General features: G+C 36.6%; 1 protein-coding gene across 2 annotated transcripts in view; it reads right to left on the bottom strand.

Annotated features, from left to right (window-relative positions):
- The window catches only part of SLC12A1 (solute carrier family 12 member 1), a 136982-nt gene extending 121760 nt beyond the window's left edge, over window positions 1–15222 (bottom strand). For both annotated transcript variants that reach the window (XM_027860925.1, XM_027860926.1), the window contains exon 1: window positions 14803–15222. In XM_027860925.1, the coding sequence (XP_027716726.1) occupies window positions 14803–15222 (420 nt within the window). The remainder of the gene's footprint in view (window positions 1–14802) is intronic.
- Window positions 15223–15880: the final 658 nt, after the last annotated feature.

The following is a 15880-nucleotide window of genomic DNA, read 5'->3' as shown; positions in this document are numbered from 1 at the left end:
AAGCCATTAGTTTAAAACTACACTAAGATTTTTAGGACAGCCTGTATGTATGAAAATTTTTCCTTCTTAGAGGTAAGGGACTAAGTTGGGGATGGGAGTGGGGGTAGGGGTAAAATAGGACCAGAAAACACTTTCCGCCGAAGATTAGAATTTGTATGGAGTCTTGAAGGAAGCCAGGATATCTTGGAATGGAAGATGAGGAGGAGAGGATTACAAAAATGGAAACAGCCAAGAAAAAGGCACAGAATGAGGGAAATCAAGATTCTTGTTGTGGGTCACTATAGCTGGATCATAGAGTGCATGGAGGGGAGGAAAGCACAAGACTGGACAGGTAGATAGAGGCCAATTTGTGAAGCACTTTAAATGCCAGACAGAGGATTTTGTATATGCAGGACATTTTGCAGACTGTAAATTATTGTATAAATGTTAACAATTGTTATTATTAACTATTAGAACCTAGATTATCTGACTGCTGGCCCAATGAACTTTCTCTTATACCACCCTGTTTTTCCTTACCAAATGTATATTGTTAAAAAAAAAAGTATATTGTTCTAAAGTGACATGATTTCAAATATACCACTATAGGACCCAGGGATTAACCCTGTTAAATCTGTCATCTTTGAATACTGAGATGAGAAAAGTTACCCCTTGGGGGTATACAGCTTTAACGGTCTTAGTTTCCTGACTTGCCATGGAAAAATGGACGAGAACAGAGAAGGGCGAGTCTATTAACAGGTGTTACTGAGAAATTTTTCTGGAAAGCACAAATTGAACTATAACTTATTAAATGAATATGACTCCTGTTTTTAAGAGGATGGGGCAAGGGGGTCTAGGCAGAAAGAAAAGAAAAGAGAGACAAAAGAAGAAAAAGAGAAGGAAGGAGAATGGCCAAGTGAGGATCATTAAGGGACATTTTGGGGGCACATCAGGAGTGACAGGAATTTGAAATCCAGAAGTGTGTGACCAAATGTAGGACACCTGGCCTCCTTGCCTTAGGAAATTTATTTAACCTTTCTAGGGCTTGCTTTCTTCAACTACAAAATGAGGATAACACCTGCCCTACTTAATTTGTGGGGTCTCTGAGGCTAAAATGAAATAACATATGTAATAGTGTCCTGTGAAATCATGCAAAGGCAAGATGCTAATATTATTTCATGGGAAACATCTCTCTGATCTGACCTTGAGACTTTTGCCTGAGAGTAGCTGGACATGCTAATGATACTACCCAAGCCTGTTTAGAGTCTCGTGATTCCTGGGCAAACTAGCTGAGCAGGAAGAGAATTTTCTCATAGTTTGGAGCTCTTATTTATCCAAGTAGCAGAAAATAAGAAGTTAGTGATTGATGTAGTGAATATCTGCCTTTATTTGGCAAGGAAGAATATGTCAATGTATGAAATGCATATGAAATGTATCATATTGAGAATTATTCTTTTTGGTCTATTAGGTCCAAAATTTTATGATTCTAAATGCCCTTGAATTAATTGGGCCTAAGTGGCAACAGAAGAATGCAGGCAGTTCAAATGCTTGAATAAACCCTACAGAGTGGACTCCCTTCCTAAAAAGTAGTCACTCTAAGAAGCCAGGGCAAGCTGTGTGGACAAGTAATATATATTTGCTTTGAGTGGCACCACCTTTGGTGTTGAGATCAAACAATTCTCCATTCTCAATAATTTCTCATCAGTCCCTTTTTTTCACTGTTAGTATTTTACAAACTTAATTTGTCTCAATTCATAATGAACAAGGATGCAAAATAGCAAGTTAATATTTCTGATGAATCTTTATTCTGAGAAAGCTTAGGTACACTGCTACTGTTACCATCAATACCTTGGGCCATTCTGATGTGGAATAGACAGCCCTTACCATACTTATTCCTGGCTAACCTTAAAGGTGGAGATTATTCCAAGTGATACAGACTTGATATCTTAGGAGACCATCTAGTTCAACTCTTTCAGTTTACAGATGAATGGTCTCTACTCTAGTCTAGAGTAGAGGTGTCAAAAAACAGGACCCACAACACTCATACTGCAGCATGAACGAGATTAAAATGTATTGGCAAATATATAACAAAATAAATAAAAATACAATAAAACATAATGTTTTCTAAGTCAATATGCAGTTCACAGGGATCCATATGTGTGATATAATGGCCCCTGTTTCTATTTGAGTTTTATACCACTGTTCTACAGTGGTTAAGTGATTAATGAGTGAGTGGCACAATTGAGTCTTGAAACCAAGTTTCCAGCACTTTTCCCAAGCTTTCTTTCCTTTTTCCTCTGAATGCCTGTTATTTTGTCCCTCTCATCCTCTTTGCCTTGTCATTTACCAAATATTTGAGTAAATATTTGGTATTTGAATATTTAAATGATTATTTAAAGGACTCAAAGTCTACATCATTGTCCAGTATTTAGTCTTCATCCTAGTCTCTTGTTTCCTTTCCTGTTCTTCTTGTATCGCTATTCTTTATTGGCCCTGCTATTAAAGGACAGATAGAGATGGGGAGAGAAAGCGAAATTCAAAATAATTCATTTTGCAACTTGGCAACACTGATAAAAAGGTTTGGTTGGGTGGGGAGCAGTGCTGAAATAAATAGTTATAATTAAGCATTTGGAGCTGCATTGGTAGAGACAGCTTCCTACACCAATAAAATAACAGATTTGCCTTCCCCTCTTCTCCCCAGCAAAAAAAAAAAAAACAGAAAGAAAGAAATTAAGCTTATTGATTACCTGGGATCTCTTGTGCATACTCGTTCTGTTCCCTACTAGCACAGATTATTGAAAGTTATCTTCATAATTTTGGGGGATAGTATGATTCTGGAGCTATACAGAAACTCCTACTTCCATACAGATCATCACTTCTTGTGTAACTTGGTGTATTCGAGAGCTGGCTAGGGCACTGAAGGACTGCCTAGGGCTTAAGGTCACATAGCCAGTATGTCAAATGCAGAACTTGAGCTCAGATCTTCCTGACTCTAAGACCATCCCTTTATCCATCTTGCCACATTGTCTGTCAGTCTTCATGGGGTCACAGTTTGAGGGAGGAAGAAAGGGGATATAGTGCCGACTCTATGCCAGGTACTGTGCTAAAGGGATGTGTGTGTGTGTGTGTGTGTGTGTGTGTGTGTATGTGTTTACAAATATTATCTCATTTGATTCTCAAAATTACCCTGAGAGAAAAGTATTATTATTATCCTTCTTTTACAGCTGAGGAAGCTGAAATAAGCAGAGTTTAAATGACTTGTCCAGGGTGACACAGCTAGTAAGTGTTTGAGACTGGATTTGAACTCAGATCTTCCTGACTCCGAGATTTATATCTCAAACTTCAGGTTTGAGAAGTCTAGATACCTAAACTGGAGAAACAAGGCCATGTCTGATGGGCTGCCTGGTTGTATGCATTTTTAGTTTGTAGTTCAAAGCATAAATATTGTTTGGAATTGTTTATGAGTCATTGAAAATTCTGATTTTCTTTTAAAGGGGTCTTGGCAGATTCCAGGGATTAAATTCTTTTTTGGGGTTGTTTCTTCACCTGTAAAATGCTCTAACTCTATGATCCTATAATTGGAACTTTCAGGTTACAAATTTAACTTTGAATGAAAGAAACCAAGGAATTTGTTCAGCAGTAACTGTGAAAGATCCCCATGGTGTTGGAGTGTTGATTTGTAGGAACTTTTAACCGACATTGTCATTCTTTTAATTTATTTGGAGAAGGAATAGAGTGTTATGTTTTTGGTGCTTCCATTGATCAAGATCTTGCCAGGTATTCACCAGCTCTTTTCTTTCAGGCAGAGGGCATTTTCTGCCCCGGGATGAATATGGGGGCTCAGAGCTTAAGTCACTTATCCATTTATGGCAGAATTATGAACAGAATCCAAGTTTTCAAGATCAAAAATATGTACTTGGGGATTCAGTCTAGGAAAGTAATCTGCCCTGAAATGAACTCAGCTGGTGATTAGTACTAAGATACTGATGAGTAAGAATCCCAACAATTGTGAACAATTTTTCCCCTCTACAGTAAATTCAGGTAAGTTAAAGGAATGTTTAACTTAAATAAAATTTCCCTTAAAATGAGCATTTTATCCCAGTGAATGTTCTCCATGGTCATAGTTAACAAATTCTTCAATTTATTACTAGAACATCATACAAATGGTATATTGTAAAAATGACCCAAAAAGCTTAATAAAATAATTAGCTTTCTCAATTATTCCCAAAAGAGTAAACATTGGGTCATTTCTCCATTGGGTGAGTGTGTTCACTATTCCTCAGCTTAAAAAAAAAGAGCTGTAATTTCTTTAATACATATCTTTTACTCAATACACCAGTAAATCAGCAAACTTTACAAAATGGAATAAGGATCTTTTTTGAATTTTCTCATTCTTTTGGTTCAGTGAAAAGATCACTGGACTAGGAGTTTTGTGTTATAGTTTTGACTTTGCTACTAACTCAATGTAGGTCTTTATCAAGACACAACCTTTCTAGGCTCTAATTTTCTCATCTGTCAAATGGGGAAACAATACCACGTTACCTACCTGCCAGGATTGTTGAGGGAATTGAATGAGATCCACAGAACAAAACAAAACTTTTGGAAAGCCTGAAACAGTGAAGTAACAAAAGGAGCCATCACTGTTTTAATGAAGGGAAGGCTGACCACGGACTTGGTTTGTATTACCTGACTGCACTGGTTCTGTTAGAGTGATAAAAAGTAGAGGCTTGTTCTTTTGTAATTTTTGTCATTCTCTACCTATATTTCTCAGACAGCAAAGCAACACCAAGTTTCTCTCAATTCCTTTGAGAATCAGAAGAGAAACTGTGACCATTTTCCTTTAAAATAGGATAAGGGGAGCAATAGCCGGTAAGATGTTCAGTAGACCTAAAGATTCTGGGCCAGTGTAGTTTTAGATCACTCAAGTCTCAAAGGTAAAAACTCAAAAAGTTTTGCCACTGCCACTTAAAACCAGTTATTTCCTAGTACTTTGAATTAATTTGTTTGTTCACACTCTATTACCATAAATGATGGCTCAGAACCTTCCATAAATGCATTTTAAATTGTTTAGCTTTAGGGAACTATTATTTATTTACCAAGAGTTTTACCTGTGCATTAAAGACACTCGAGAGGTAAAAATCCAAATTGTATGGGATAAAAGATTTTCTATACCTTTTCTGAATAGTTAAGTATGTATTTCACACAGTTCATAATGATTTTCCTAAGAGAAGGTAATCATAATGAAGAATCAATAAAAGAAGAAAGGTAAAATAGTTATTTGATTTTATTTAGTGCATGCTGTGATTGCTAGATCCAAAGGAAATAACTTTCTATCTTGCTAGATATCATTAGGGCAAAGGTAAATTTCTAAGTTCCAAAGATGATATTTTCCATTTATCAAATATAATTTTTGTCTTGAAATAAGTCCAGTCCAAAAAGAAAAAAAATAGCTTTGGAGATTTGACAATTGCTTCTGTGAAATTTTCTTAACACCCCCTGAGAGATAAGGAGAATTCTGATATGATCTAAAACCTAGAAATGGGGATACTGAGGCAGAGAAATTCAACAGATTACCCTGATCTAATAAAAAGATGGTGATTATATCTGAGTCTCTCACTACTGCAGTTTGTCCCACACACAACTGTCAGAGTAATTTTCCTTAAGGGTAGATATGACCATGTGACTACCCTGATTCACTCAACTCCAGTGGCTTCCATTTGCCTTTAGATAAAATGTAAAACCCTCTGTTTAGCTTTTTAAGTCCTTAACATCTTGGCCCAGACCTATCTTTCCAGCTTCATTGGACATCACTCCCCCTCCAGCATTCTGTGATCTAACTGAATGGTCTTTTCTCTGTTGATTACAAATGATACTCCATCTCCAGTTTCTGGGTCTTTGTTCAGGCCTTTCTGCATTCCTAGAATGTGTTCCCTTTTTACCTCTGACTTTAAGACTCTCTTCCTTTAAGATGCAGCTTTAGCACCATCTTCTGCATAGAACATTTCCTGAGCCTCTCAATTGCTAGTGCCCTCCCTTCCCTACTACTTTGTATTTCATTACCTTGTATATATAAATTTGTTGACTTTATATTTGTACTACACACACACTCACACACATACCCCCCACACACAAATGCTTGTCTCTACCATTTGAATGTAAGTTCAGTGTAAGTCTTGTTTCAATATTTATATTGGTGTCCCCAGAGCCTGACACAGTGCTCAACATATAATAAACGATTAATAAATGCTTGGTGACTGATGATAAGAAAATTGTTTGATTTGTTAATATCCAATTCTATCACAAAATAGTTTAATTACCAAATTTCTATGTTCAGAATGACCTTGGCATAATTAAAATATTAATGAAGTCCAATAGGGAACAATGAAAAAGGATTGAGAAAGATGAGTTTGACTCCCTTTTAAAGTTAGAAAGACCTCATAGACATGTAGTGCATGTGTGTTGAACTGAATTGATAAGAATTCATTACTTTTCTTAGGGTCTACTAGGTTTTTACTTTTTTTTTACTTTTTATTTATTTTTACTTGTCTTTCTCTATAGTAGGTAATAAATGTTTATTGAATTGAATGATAAAGAAGGAAAGAAAAACTTTTGAAACAAATGTGCAGACAAATTCCAACATTAGCCATGTTAAAAAATATATGTCTCGTTTTGTATTTTAAGCCATGCTTCTCCAGTAGGAGGTAGGCAGCGTGCTTCATCTTCAGTCATCTCACCTTGAAGTGAATATTGTGTTGCTCAGAGTGATAAGAATTGATTTTAAGAATATAGTGGACTAAAGACTTGGCTTTTAGCACCAGCCCTTCCACTAATTACCAATATGGCCTTGAGAGCTTAATCCGTCTAAGCCTTAGAGTCCTCATTTGTAAAATGAGAATGAGGTTAAATTTAATGAGTTCTAGGGTCTCTTCCAAGTCCAACATTTGATGATGCTCTAATACATCTTTGTGGAAACTCCCTGCTCTTTCCACTTTGCTGTCTCTTCACTGACCAATTACTAATAGGAGGTCCACATTACATTCCTCTCTTTCCAAAGACTCTATTACTGAAATGAGTTCTATAAGGGACTGCCTTGGAAAATTACTTGGAAGCTCTAGCTGGCACTAGTACAGCTCTCTATAAATGGAGCCCACTTAAATTCAAATTTTGGCTATATCGTACAGTTTAGTTGTGCTTTCTAGTCTTCCCTGGCTTTCAGGGATATCTATAATATTGACATAAATTCATGTTTTATTGAATTCCAGATTATGCCTTTTTTCCAGCCATCCCCAATCCAAGTAAAATTGTTTCTAGATTTGAACTCTAGGGCACTTGAGGAAAGTATATTTTCCAAAGAGGGAGCATAAGTACTTAACCCTTTGCTCCTACAGAATTTAAATATTTTAACACCCTGAGTTACATGTTCAGTGTCTGTCAGCTTGACTCTACTTTTTGTCTGTCTAGATCAATCTAATTTGCCTAAGATTGTAAAATATTATGGGGTAGATTACATGAATTCAACTCACTAAGTGCTTAATAAATGCTGATTGATGGCAATGATTGAGACCAACAATTAATTTAACAGGATGCATGACAATCTTGTGTAGGTCAAAGGATGAGAAAGGAAATGGGGCCTCCTATTTATAAAATCATATGTGATTGAATCCTCTAACCTGGCATCTGGGCTCCCCAGTATATATAATTGTACTGCTTAGAAACAGGGCCACTGGAAATCACTCCTAAAGCTATTAGTAGCAATAATTTTCATTCTGTAACAACTAAGAACCTAAAGATGTTCTTAGCCAATCCATGAAACCATGTAGTAGTCCCTTTTATGTCATTCTGTGTCCTGTTGATTATCTTAATAATATTAATGTTTTAATTTTAATGTGTCTCATAACTTTTGAAGTGCTTACATTCATTTTTTCAAAATGTTCATTGGAATGACATATTTTTCTGGATATGATTTATATTTTATAATGTAGTGTATTGCTATAGTGTAAGAGACAACATGATGTAGTGAAAACCTATTTTCAGAATCAAAAAGACCTGGATTCAAGTCCCATCTCTGATTCATCTTGGTTACATGACTCAGAACAAGTCATTTAACCCCTCAGGGGCCTCAGGGAAACCCCTAGAAATGTCTATTACAGAATAGTTGTCAATCTGTAAACATAAAGAAAGTGTCCTCATGAGGAGCTCCCTATGCTGATGGAATTGGGATGAAAATCATAATGGCTAATATGTGTATATCACTTTAGTGTTTATAAAGCACTTCATATATACTATTTCATTTGATTCTCACAACAGCTGCATGAAGTAGGTGCTATTATTATGCCCATTTTTCGATGATAAAACTAAGGCTGAGAACAATTAAGAAACTTGTTTATCTATCATTAGATTGATAATCCAGGTCTTCCTGGCTTCACATCTACTCCTCTATTCACTACAGCCAAAGGTGTCAAACTCAGATAGAAATGAGGCCACTAAATGTTACATAAGGATCCCTACCACAACATATTAATTTAGATAACTACATATTAACACCATTTATGTCCCATTGTATTTTTTATTATTGTATTATTTTATTGTATTTTATTGTTTTATTGTATTTTTATTTTGTCAAATATTTCCTAATTTCATTTTAATCTAGTTCAGGCCCTAGTTGGCTGTTGCCAAAAACTTATATATTATATTATGCCTTGTTACCTCCTGCTAAAGTCCTATACTATATAAAAATTATAAACTGTATTCAGGAAATTATTATAACAAATGCTTCTTTTCATTATAATTTTACTTTGAAAAGGTAGCTGGAATGGTGATCATTTTATTGCTAATGTTTCATGATGAGCTCTAGCAGTAGGGAATTGTGTTTTAATAGATGACCCTTAGGGCATTTAGATGAGACAGTGGTGAGAGTACCAGGCCTGGAGTCAGGAAGACTCCTCTTCTTGAGTTCAAATCTAACCTCACACATATACTAGCTATGTGACCCTGGGCAAGTCACTTGACCCTGTTTGCTTCAGTTTCCTCATCTGTGAAATGAGCTGGAAAAGGAAGGATAAATCTTTACCCCACCCCCCACAAAAAAAACCAGATGGGGTGTTAAAGAGTCAGATACAATTGAAAATGGCTCAACAACAACAAAAGATGATCATTATCATTGGTATCATAACTTAGGCCTTGCAAGGAATAGTGGCCCAGAGAATGTTTCCTAAATGAATGAATGCATAAAAAATGAAAAGAAAATTTAGCAAATAGGTATTAGAAGTTCTATTTTCATTAGAAATCAAAAGGCAGGTAGAAAAAAAGCTCACTGAGGACAATCCCTCCAGTTTAAGCCCCTTAATGGAAAATTAGGGTCTGAACTGCTTAGTTTTTACTTTTACCTATGGGAGGTTTGAGAACTCTTATTTCCATCTATGCATGGGCCTTTGATGCATCACTGCATCAAAAGAGAAGGTAATTTTAATGAAATTAAAGTCATAGGGCCACAGACTGGCCACTTAGCCACAGGAGATCATTGAAGCTAGAGACTTAAAATTTCATTTGCACTTCAAGGATTTGTAATTTTTGTCAGTATGAGGACTCCTCTCACTAGCAGAGAGCTAACTCCTCTATCATTTAGTCTTTGAGAGTTACTGTATGAAAGAAAAAAAAAGACTGTCACCCTGAGACAACCTAGTGATGAGCATCTTCTCGACTAAGTTAGGTCATTCCTGGGAAACACCAGGCCCCTAACAAGAACCTTTGAATTTGGCTATCTGCTGGCCTAGCCTTCAGGAGCCCAAGGTCATCTCCATACTACCCTGTGGTATTGGAGTAGGGCTTTAGTGATGGAGACACTTAGAATAATCTAATTTATGTACTAACCTTGTAAAAATTTCAGATACAACAGTTACAATGATCACTTTTTCCAAAATTCCAGTGCACTAAGTCCTCTCTGCCATTCAGGTTGTAAAAGGCACTATTGTGAAATGAGTTGTGAATTTAGCAGAGCATTCTAATGATGAGAGGCAACATGGCAAACTACATAGAGTGCTAACCTTCAAGTCAAGAGAGACCTGGGTTCTCCACCTCTTACGTGTAATAGGCATGGTCTTGGACAAGTCATTTACTTAACTTTTCAGTTATCCAGGTAATGGACAGTTAGTTGATACAGTGGATAGAGTGCTGGGCCTGGAGTCAGGAAGACTCATCTTCCAGAGTTCAAACACATCTTTAGACACTTACTAGGTGTATGACTCTAGGTAAATCACTTAACCCTATTTGCCTCAGTTTTCTCATGTGTAAAATGAGTTGGAGAAAGAAATGGCAAACAACTCCAGTAGCTTTGCCAAGAAAACCCCAAAGGGGGTCACAAAGTGTCAGATGCGACTGAAAAAACGACTGAACAACAACAGCTCCAAGTAACTAAGACAATAAGTTATGAAGAAGTGTCAAACTGCATTAGTAGGGTGAATTTCCATATCTGGGAGCTCCCCATATAAATGAAGTCACAATTCCAGACCCAGCTGTAAGCTGATAATAATAAGCTTAACTGAGAGAAAAATCTTATTTAGCTCCTGTCATTTCTATGGCTTTCTACTTTCAAAGCCTTTGACCACAAATTGTTATTTGTATATAAAGCCTTTGTAATTTCAACAAATTATTATACTTATTTTACTGAGAGAATCTAGCAAGTGACTTCAGGATTTAAGTGCCAAGGTCTGTGAGGAAGAAGATATCTAGGTAGCTTAGTTAAGTAGAAAGAGAGTCACATGTGGAATCATAGGACTTGGGTTCGAATTCTGCTACTTATTCCTCATGCAGCCTTGGGAAAATCACTTGACCATGCCTCCCATCTCTTGATAGAAATGTGAAAATACAAAACGGGGCAGATATTTTCAGACACAGCCAATGTTAATTTCGTTTTGTTTCCTTTCATATTTATTTATTACAAGAGAAGGTTCTATGGGGGCAAGAGAGTAAGTCAGTAGGAAATAGTAATGATACAATAAAAATAGAAGAGTATCAATAAAATATTGTTTAAAGAAACTTTGTTTCTTTCCCCTAGGGAGAAGAAAAGTAACTTAATGTCTCAGTACCTCTATTTCCTTATCTGTAAAACAAAGGGTTGAACTAGAAAGTCTTTAAGTGCCCTTCTAGGGGGAAATCTGTGCTAGTATTAGCTTACCTGTTTTCACCTCTGACAAAAAAGAGAAAAAGAAAAAAAAGAGAAAAAAAAGGCCAAATTAATTCTTCCACCAAAGACTGAATTGAAAAAAAGAATCAAGGACTATTGGTATGCAGTGATTCACAAGCAGAATGAAATGAATGACTGAGACATAGGATTCCCAGCAATATTTAACATGGGCACAATGGCAACTGGGGCCATTTTAGACATTGTACTTCATTTGGATTCCATCCCTCCCCACTTCCAACGTGGGTATGTAAATAGATAGTTGTGGATCTAATCCTGGTGAGCTATCAAGATGACTGAGAACTAATCTTATATCAACAGCTACTTACCTGGAGAATCTTACCAAATGCAGCATTAACATTCAGAACACTGGGCTCCAGTCCAGTTTTCAATCATTTACATTTGCTATTCCTTTATACAGGAGGAAAATTCAATCATTTTCTATAAGTCAAAGCTAAATACTTAGTGCCACTCATTTTTTTTAATTGGAAATGCATTAAAAGGAAATAACAATGTGGACCCCAGATCTGTCAGACACAGATGCTTTCCTCTTCTTCTCCTGTCATTCAGATGGAAACCTAAACAATAGTTCCTTCAGAGTTGGGTTTTTTTTGGGGGGGGGGTAAGGATTTATTTAACAATAGTTATGCTCCCTACAAACCTGCCACTGCCACATGCAGCCTTTGGGACAGCACAATGATCAACAATGTGAGGTTTTTTTTCTGGCCATTTTCATTTTTAGAGCATTGCAATTTTATTGATTTTCTTTTTTGGGCAAAATGAATGGGATATTTTGATGACAATTTCAGTGACAGAGGAGGAATTAAAAGGCCAGGAGGGAAAAAAAAGGAGGCCTTAAGGTGGGATGGAGTAAAGTGGCATATAGTTCCAGGTTCCTTTTAAAAGGAGGATGGCAGTCTTACTCTGCTTCTGAGTGGTTGCAAATTTCTCCACAATGCCTTTCGCAGCTCTTTCTGCCTTTCTTCCTGTTGTGACTCCTCTTTTGTCTTCCTGGAAGAAGAGGCTAGCACCACTGCTGGTAGCAGCTACTTGCATGGTAGATTTGAAATGCTCTCCAAGGCATTCCTTTTCAAAAATATCTTCCCTATTGCCCTGTGCCTTAATTTCCATTATTTCTTTGAGTTAAGAAATAAGGTTTTGGTTAAAATCTAATTATTATTTGAAGTGATAATGCATTAACCCACGGTTAATTTTTTCATAACAAGCTATTTAGTCACCTATCAGGTCCCTAAGAGACTGGTTAGGACTGGTGGGTTCTGATTAAGGAAGATCTGGATCAAAAAGAGCTTACTCAGGAAATTAATTCCTAGTGAAAAGTGAAATTAGGAGAATCAGGGTAGCATGAGGGCTCTGGGCACCAGCCAGGAAGTGAGGTATCTAAATGGAGGAAGACATGCCGAAATAGGAATTTATCAAATGAACAGTTTGATAAATAATGCCATTCATTCAAATCTAGATAATATTCTAGAACTGCAGGAAGTTTAAAAGTTCATCAGGATGTTTCAGTACAAGATACAGAAGAAGAAATTTATTTGACTTGTGCCTAATTTATTACTGGATTAGAAAAAGCTCTGCCTTAGAATTCTAATAGATTTGGTTATATTAGTTGTATTGGGGAAAATAATAGAATGTGGAGCCACATCTGCTGCTTCTGTGTTGAAATTTCATTGGACCACGTTTAAGTCTTTATGTGCACTCAGAAACCTCAGGCAGTACTTTAAAGGGAAAAACAATAAAATGCTAAATCTCCCTTTTCTCCTTAAGTCTAACCAAAGTATTCATATGGATTAAATCCTTAAGGAGAACAGTACTAGTTGCAACAAACACTATAAAACACACACATGTGTATATATATGTACATATGTACACACATATGTATGTATGATAACAACATGAAAATATGTTCTACAGTGTTTGTTTTACATATAAAAGTGTATATTACTATAACTATATATGCATGTATATATATAAATGTGTGTGTATGAGAGAGAGAGAGAGAGAGAGAGAGAGAGAGAGAGAGAGAGAGGAGAGAGCAAGGAGAAGCTGATTTGTTCATGGGTTAACACTATGGCCATATTCTAGAAATTTTTGTACCTGGGGCAAGTGACAAAAAGTGCTCAGGCACATGTTAATAAATGTGCCTTCATATAAACTTTAAGGACAATTTTAGTTGGAGGCCAGGGGTGAAAAACTATAGGAAACCTACTTTGGAGTCTGCAGAAATCCTAGACACTAGACCAGAATCAAACCTGATAGAATCTCATCTGATGACAGGTGAAAGAGAGAATGCCATCAGATAGCTTCCTATTTTAACTAATTATTCTTGATACCTAGGTGATAAGCTCAATTGTTTCTGAATGGCTGAAAGACTACCATGTGCTGTCAGCTGCCTTCAAATCTGGGTGCCCTGAAACAAAGGTACTGTTGTCTCAACCTACTTTACCCATCTGGTTAATTCATGAATCAAGGAAAATGGAAATTGAATTTGCCATAATTACCAACAGGATAAGGCACCTTGGGGCGTCAGCCTGGGAAAAGAATAATCAATAAAGATTCCTGGGGGCAGCTAGGTGGACAGTGGATAGAGCACCGGTCCTGAAGTCAGAAACACCTGAGTTCAAATCCGGCCTTAGACCAAACACTTGACACTTATTAGCTGTGTGACCCTGGGCAAGTCACTTAACCCCAATTGCCTAAAGAAAACAAAACCAAAACAACAACAACAACAACAACAACAACAAAGATTCCTGGATCTGGAGTCAGGAAATCTTGATGTTAGTTCCTGCTGATAGAGCACTGTGCTTGAAGTCAGGAGCTCTGAGTTCAAAGCTTGCCTTGGATGTTTACCATGTGATCCTAACTTGTGTGGACTTGTTTCCTTCTCTGTAAAAGGAAGGGTTGGTCTTGAAGATCCCTTCCACCTTTAAGTCCTAGCAATGTGACTTTGAACATGGTATTTCATCATCTGAATACATTTCCTTGTCTGTGAAATGAGGAGATTGGACCAAATGATCTCTGAGGCCTCTTCTAGTTTTTAAAGTTCTCTTATTCTATTGTACCTGGGGTAAGGGAAAGAAAAATAGACTAAGAGTGAGGAGACTTTGGTTCTAGTCCTTGACCTGCCATTAATTTTCTGGGTGACCTTAGGCAAGTCACTTAAACTTTCTAATGGCTCTTGTTTTCTCATCCATAAAATAATGGGTTTAACCTAGCTGATCTCTAAGATCCCTTCAAGTGCCAAAGTTCTATGACATTATAAATGCAAATGAATGAATTATTTAGTTTGGAGTTTTTTCCGGCAGCATGTGCTGAGCACTCATTGTCTTTCAAAGCAGGAAACAGAGAGGACATTTTACCTAGACCTTTTCATAAGCACCGCAGGATGGGACGATCAGTTTTTGAGTTGGAAAGAATCATGTGTTAGCTAGTCCAGTCTCTTCAGTTTACAAACTAGAAGACTGAAGATCAGAGGGGCTAAATGATTTATCTAAGGTCAAATGGATAGTAAGCCTCAGATACAAAATTCAAATCCAGGTCATTCAGACATCCTAGAAATTGAAGCAAGTACAATTTTAAGGCCATGGAAGAGTAACTGGAAATGTTTACATACCTTTCCCGAAACTTACCTTGGCAAGTTGTTCATGTATCTCATATAAACTAGGTCTGTTCATTTTGACACCACTGATGCTGCCAGTATTACGATAATAATCAATCTTTGGAACTGCATCCATGGTGTTGTGGCCAAAGGTTTGTAGGTAGTACGTGTTGGTATGAGAATCGTAGGCATGAAAACTTGCATCTGTCTTAGCAGTTTCTCCATTTTGGAGGAAATTGTCATATAACTCCTGATTCCCAGGCCTAAAGCTAATTCTCAGTCTGTTATGGGCTTCATCGACAAAGGATGTTTCTTCATAATGCGGAGGGTCATGATTGCCGTCAGCAGCTGCACTGCTTTCATGGCTTTCATTAATTACATTAACTTGAAAACGATTTGGATGAGTGGGGGCCGCATCCAGGAATACATTGGAAGAGTTGTTCATTGACATCTTCTGAAATGGAGTTCTCCGACTAAGCAGTCTCCCTTTATGGTTGTCAAAAAATCTGTTCCTTCACCTGCTCAAAATAAAAAAACTAATGAGGTAACACTTGGCTTTCAGTATAGAAGAAGCCTGATTCCTAGAAGTATTCTCTTCTAAACAGCCTTCAGAATGTCTTTCTTCTCAGTTCTATCACCAAAAACAAAATAGGTTTGTTTCAAGTTTCAGAAATGAGTAGAGGTTAACTTAGTTAATTTAGTTTTCTTTCTAAGATCAGTATCTCAGGAACTCTAGGATTCAGGATTTAAAATTCATTCTCTTTATTCAAATCTGCCTTTCTATGGAATCTAATCACCTGGGTAATTAAATCAGGTAATAAACAACTGGAGACCTGTTTTGGCAGACAGAATTTCCACTGGAGTCATTAGAAGTTTGACTTGTACTGGGAGCATTAGGTTGAGGCTAGAAAACATTTAACTCAAATAGCTGGGTATATTAATAGTTCATTACAGTACTTTAAAAAAACTTTGATAATAATAAATCACTGAAACTTCAAAAATAATTATTCTAAAAGTGCAGTTGGAAGAAAAATGATACCAGTAAATGAGAAAAACATTAAAATCAAAATCTTCTTAAAGATTTGTCTTCTTAGAAGATTATAGTTAAA

The sequence above is a fragment of the Vombatus ursinus genome, unplaced genomic scaffold (genome assembly GCF_900497805.2).
Source record: "Vombatus ursinus unplaced genomic scaffold, bare-nosed wombat genome assembly UNPS02014335.1, whole genome shotgun sequence".
Classification (NCBI taxonomy): Eukaryota; Metazoa; Chordata; class Mammalia; order Diprotodontia; family Vombatidae; genus Vombatus; species Vombatus ursinus.
This window is presented reverse-complemented; position numbering and strand designations above follow the sequence as displayed.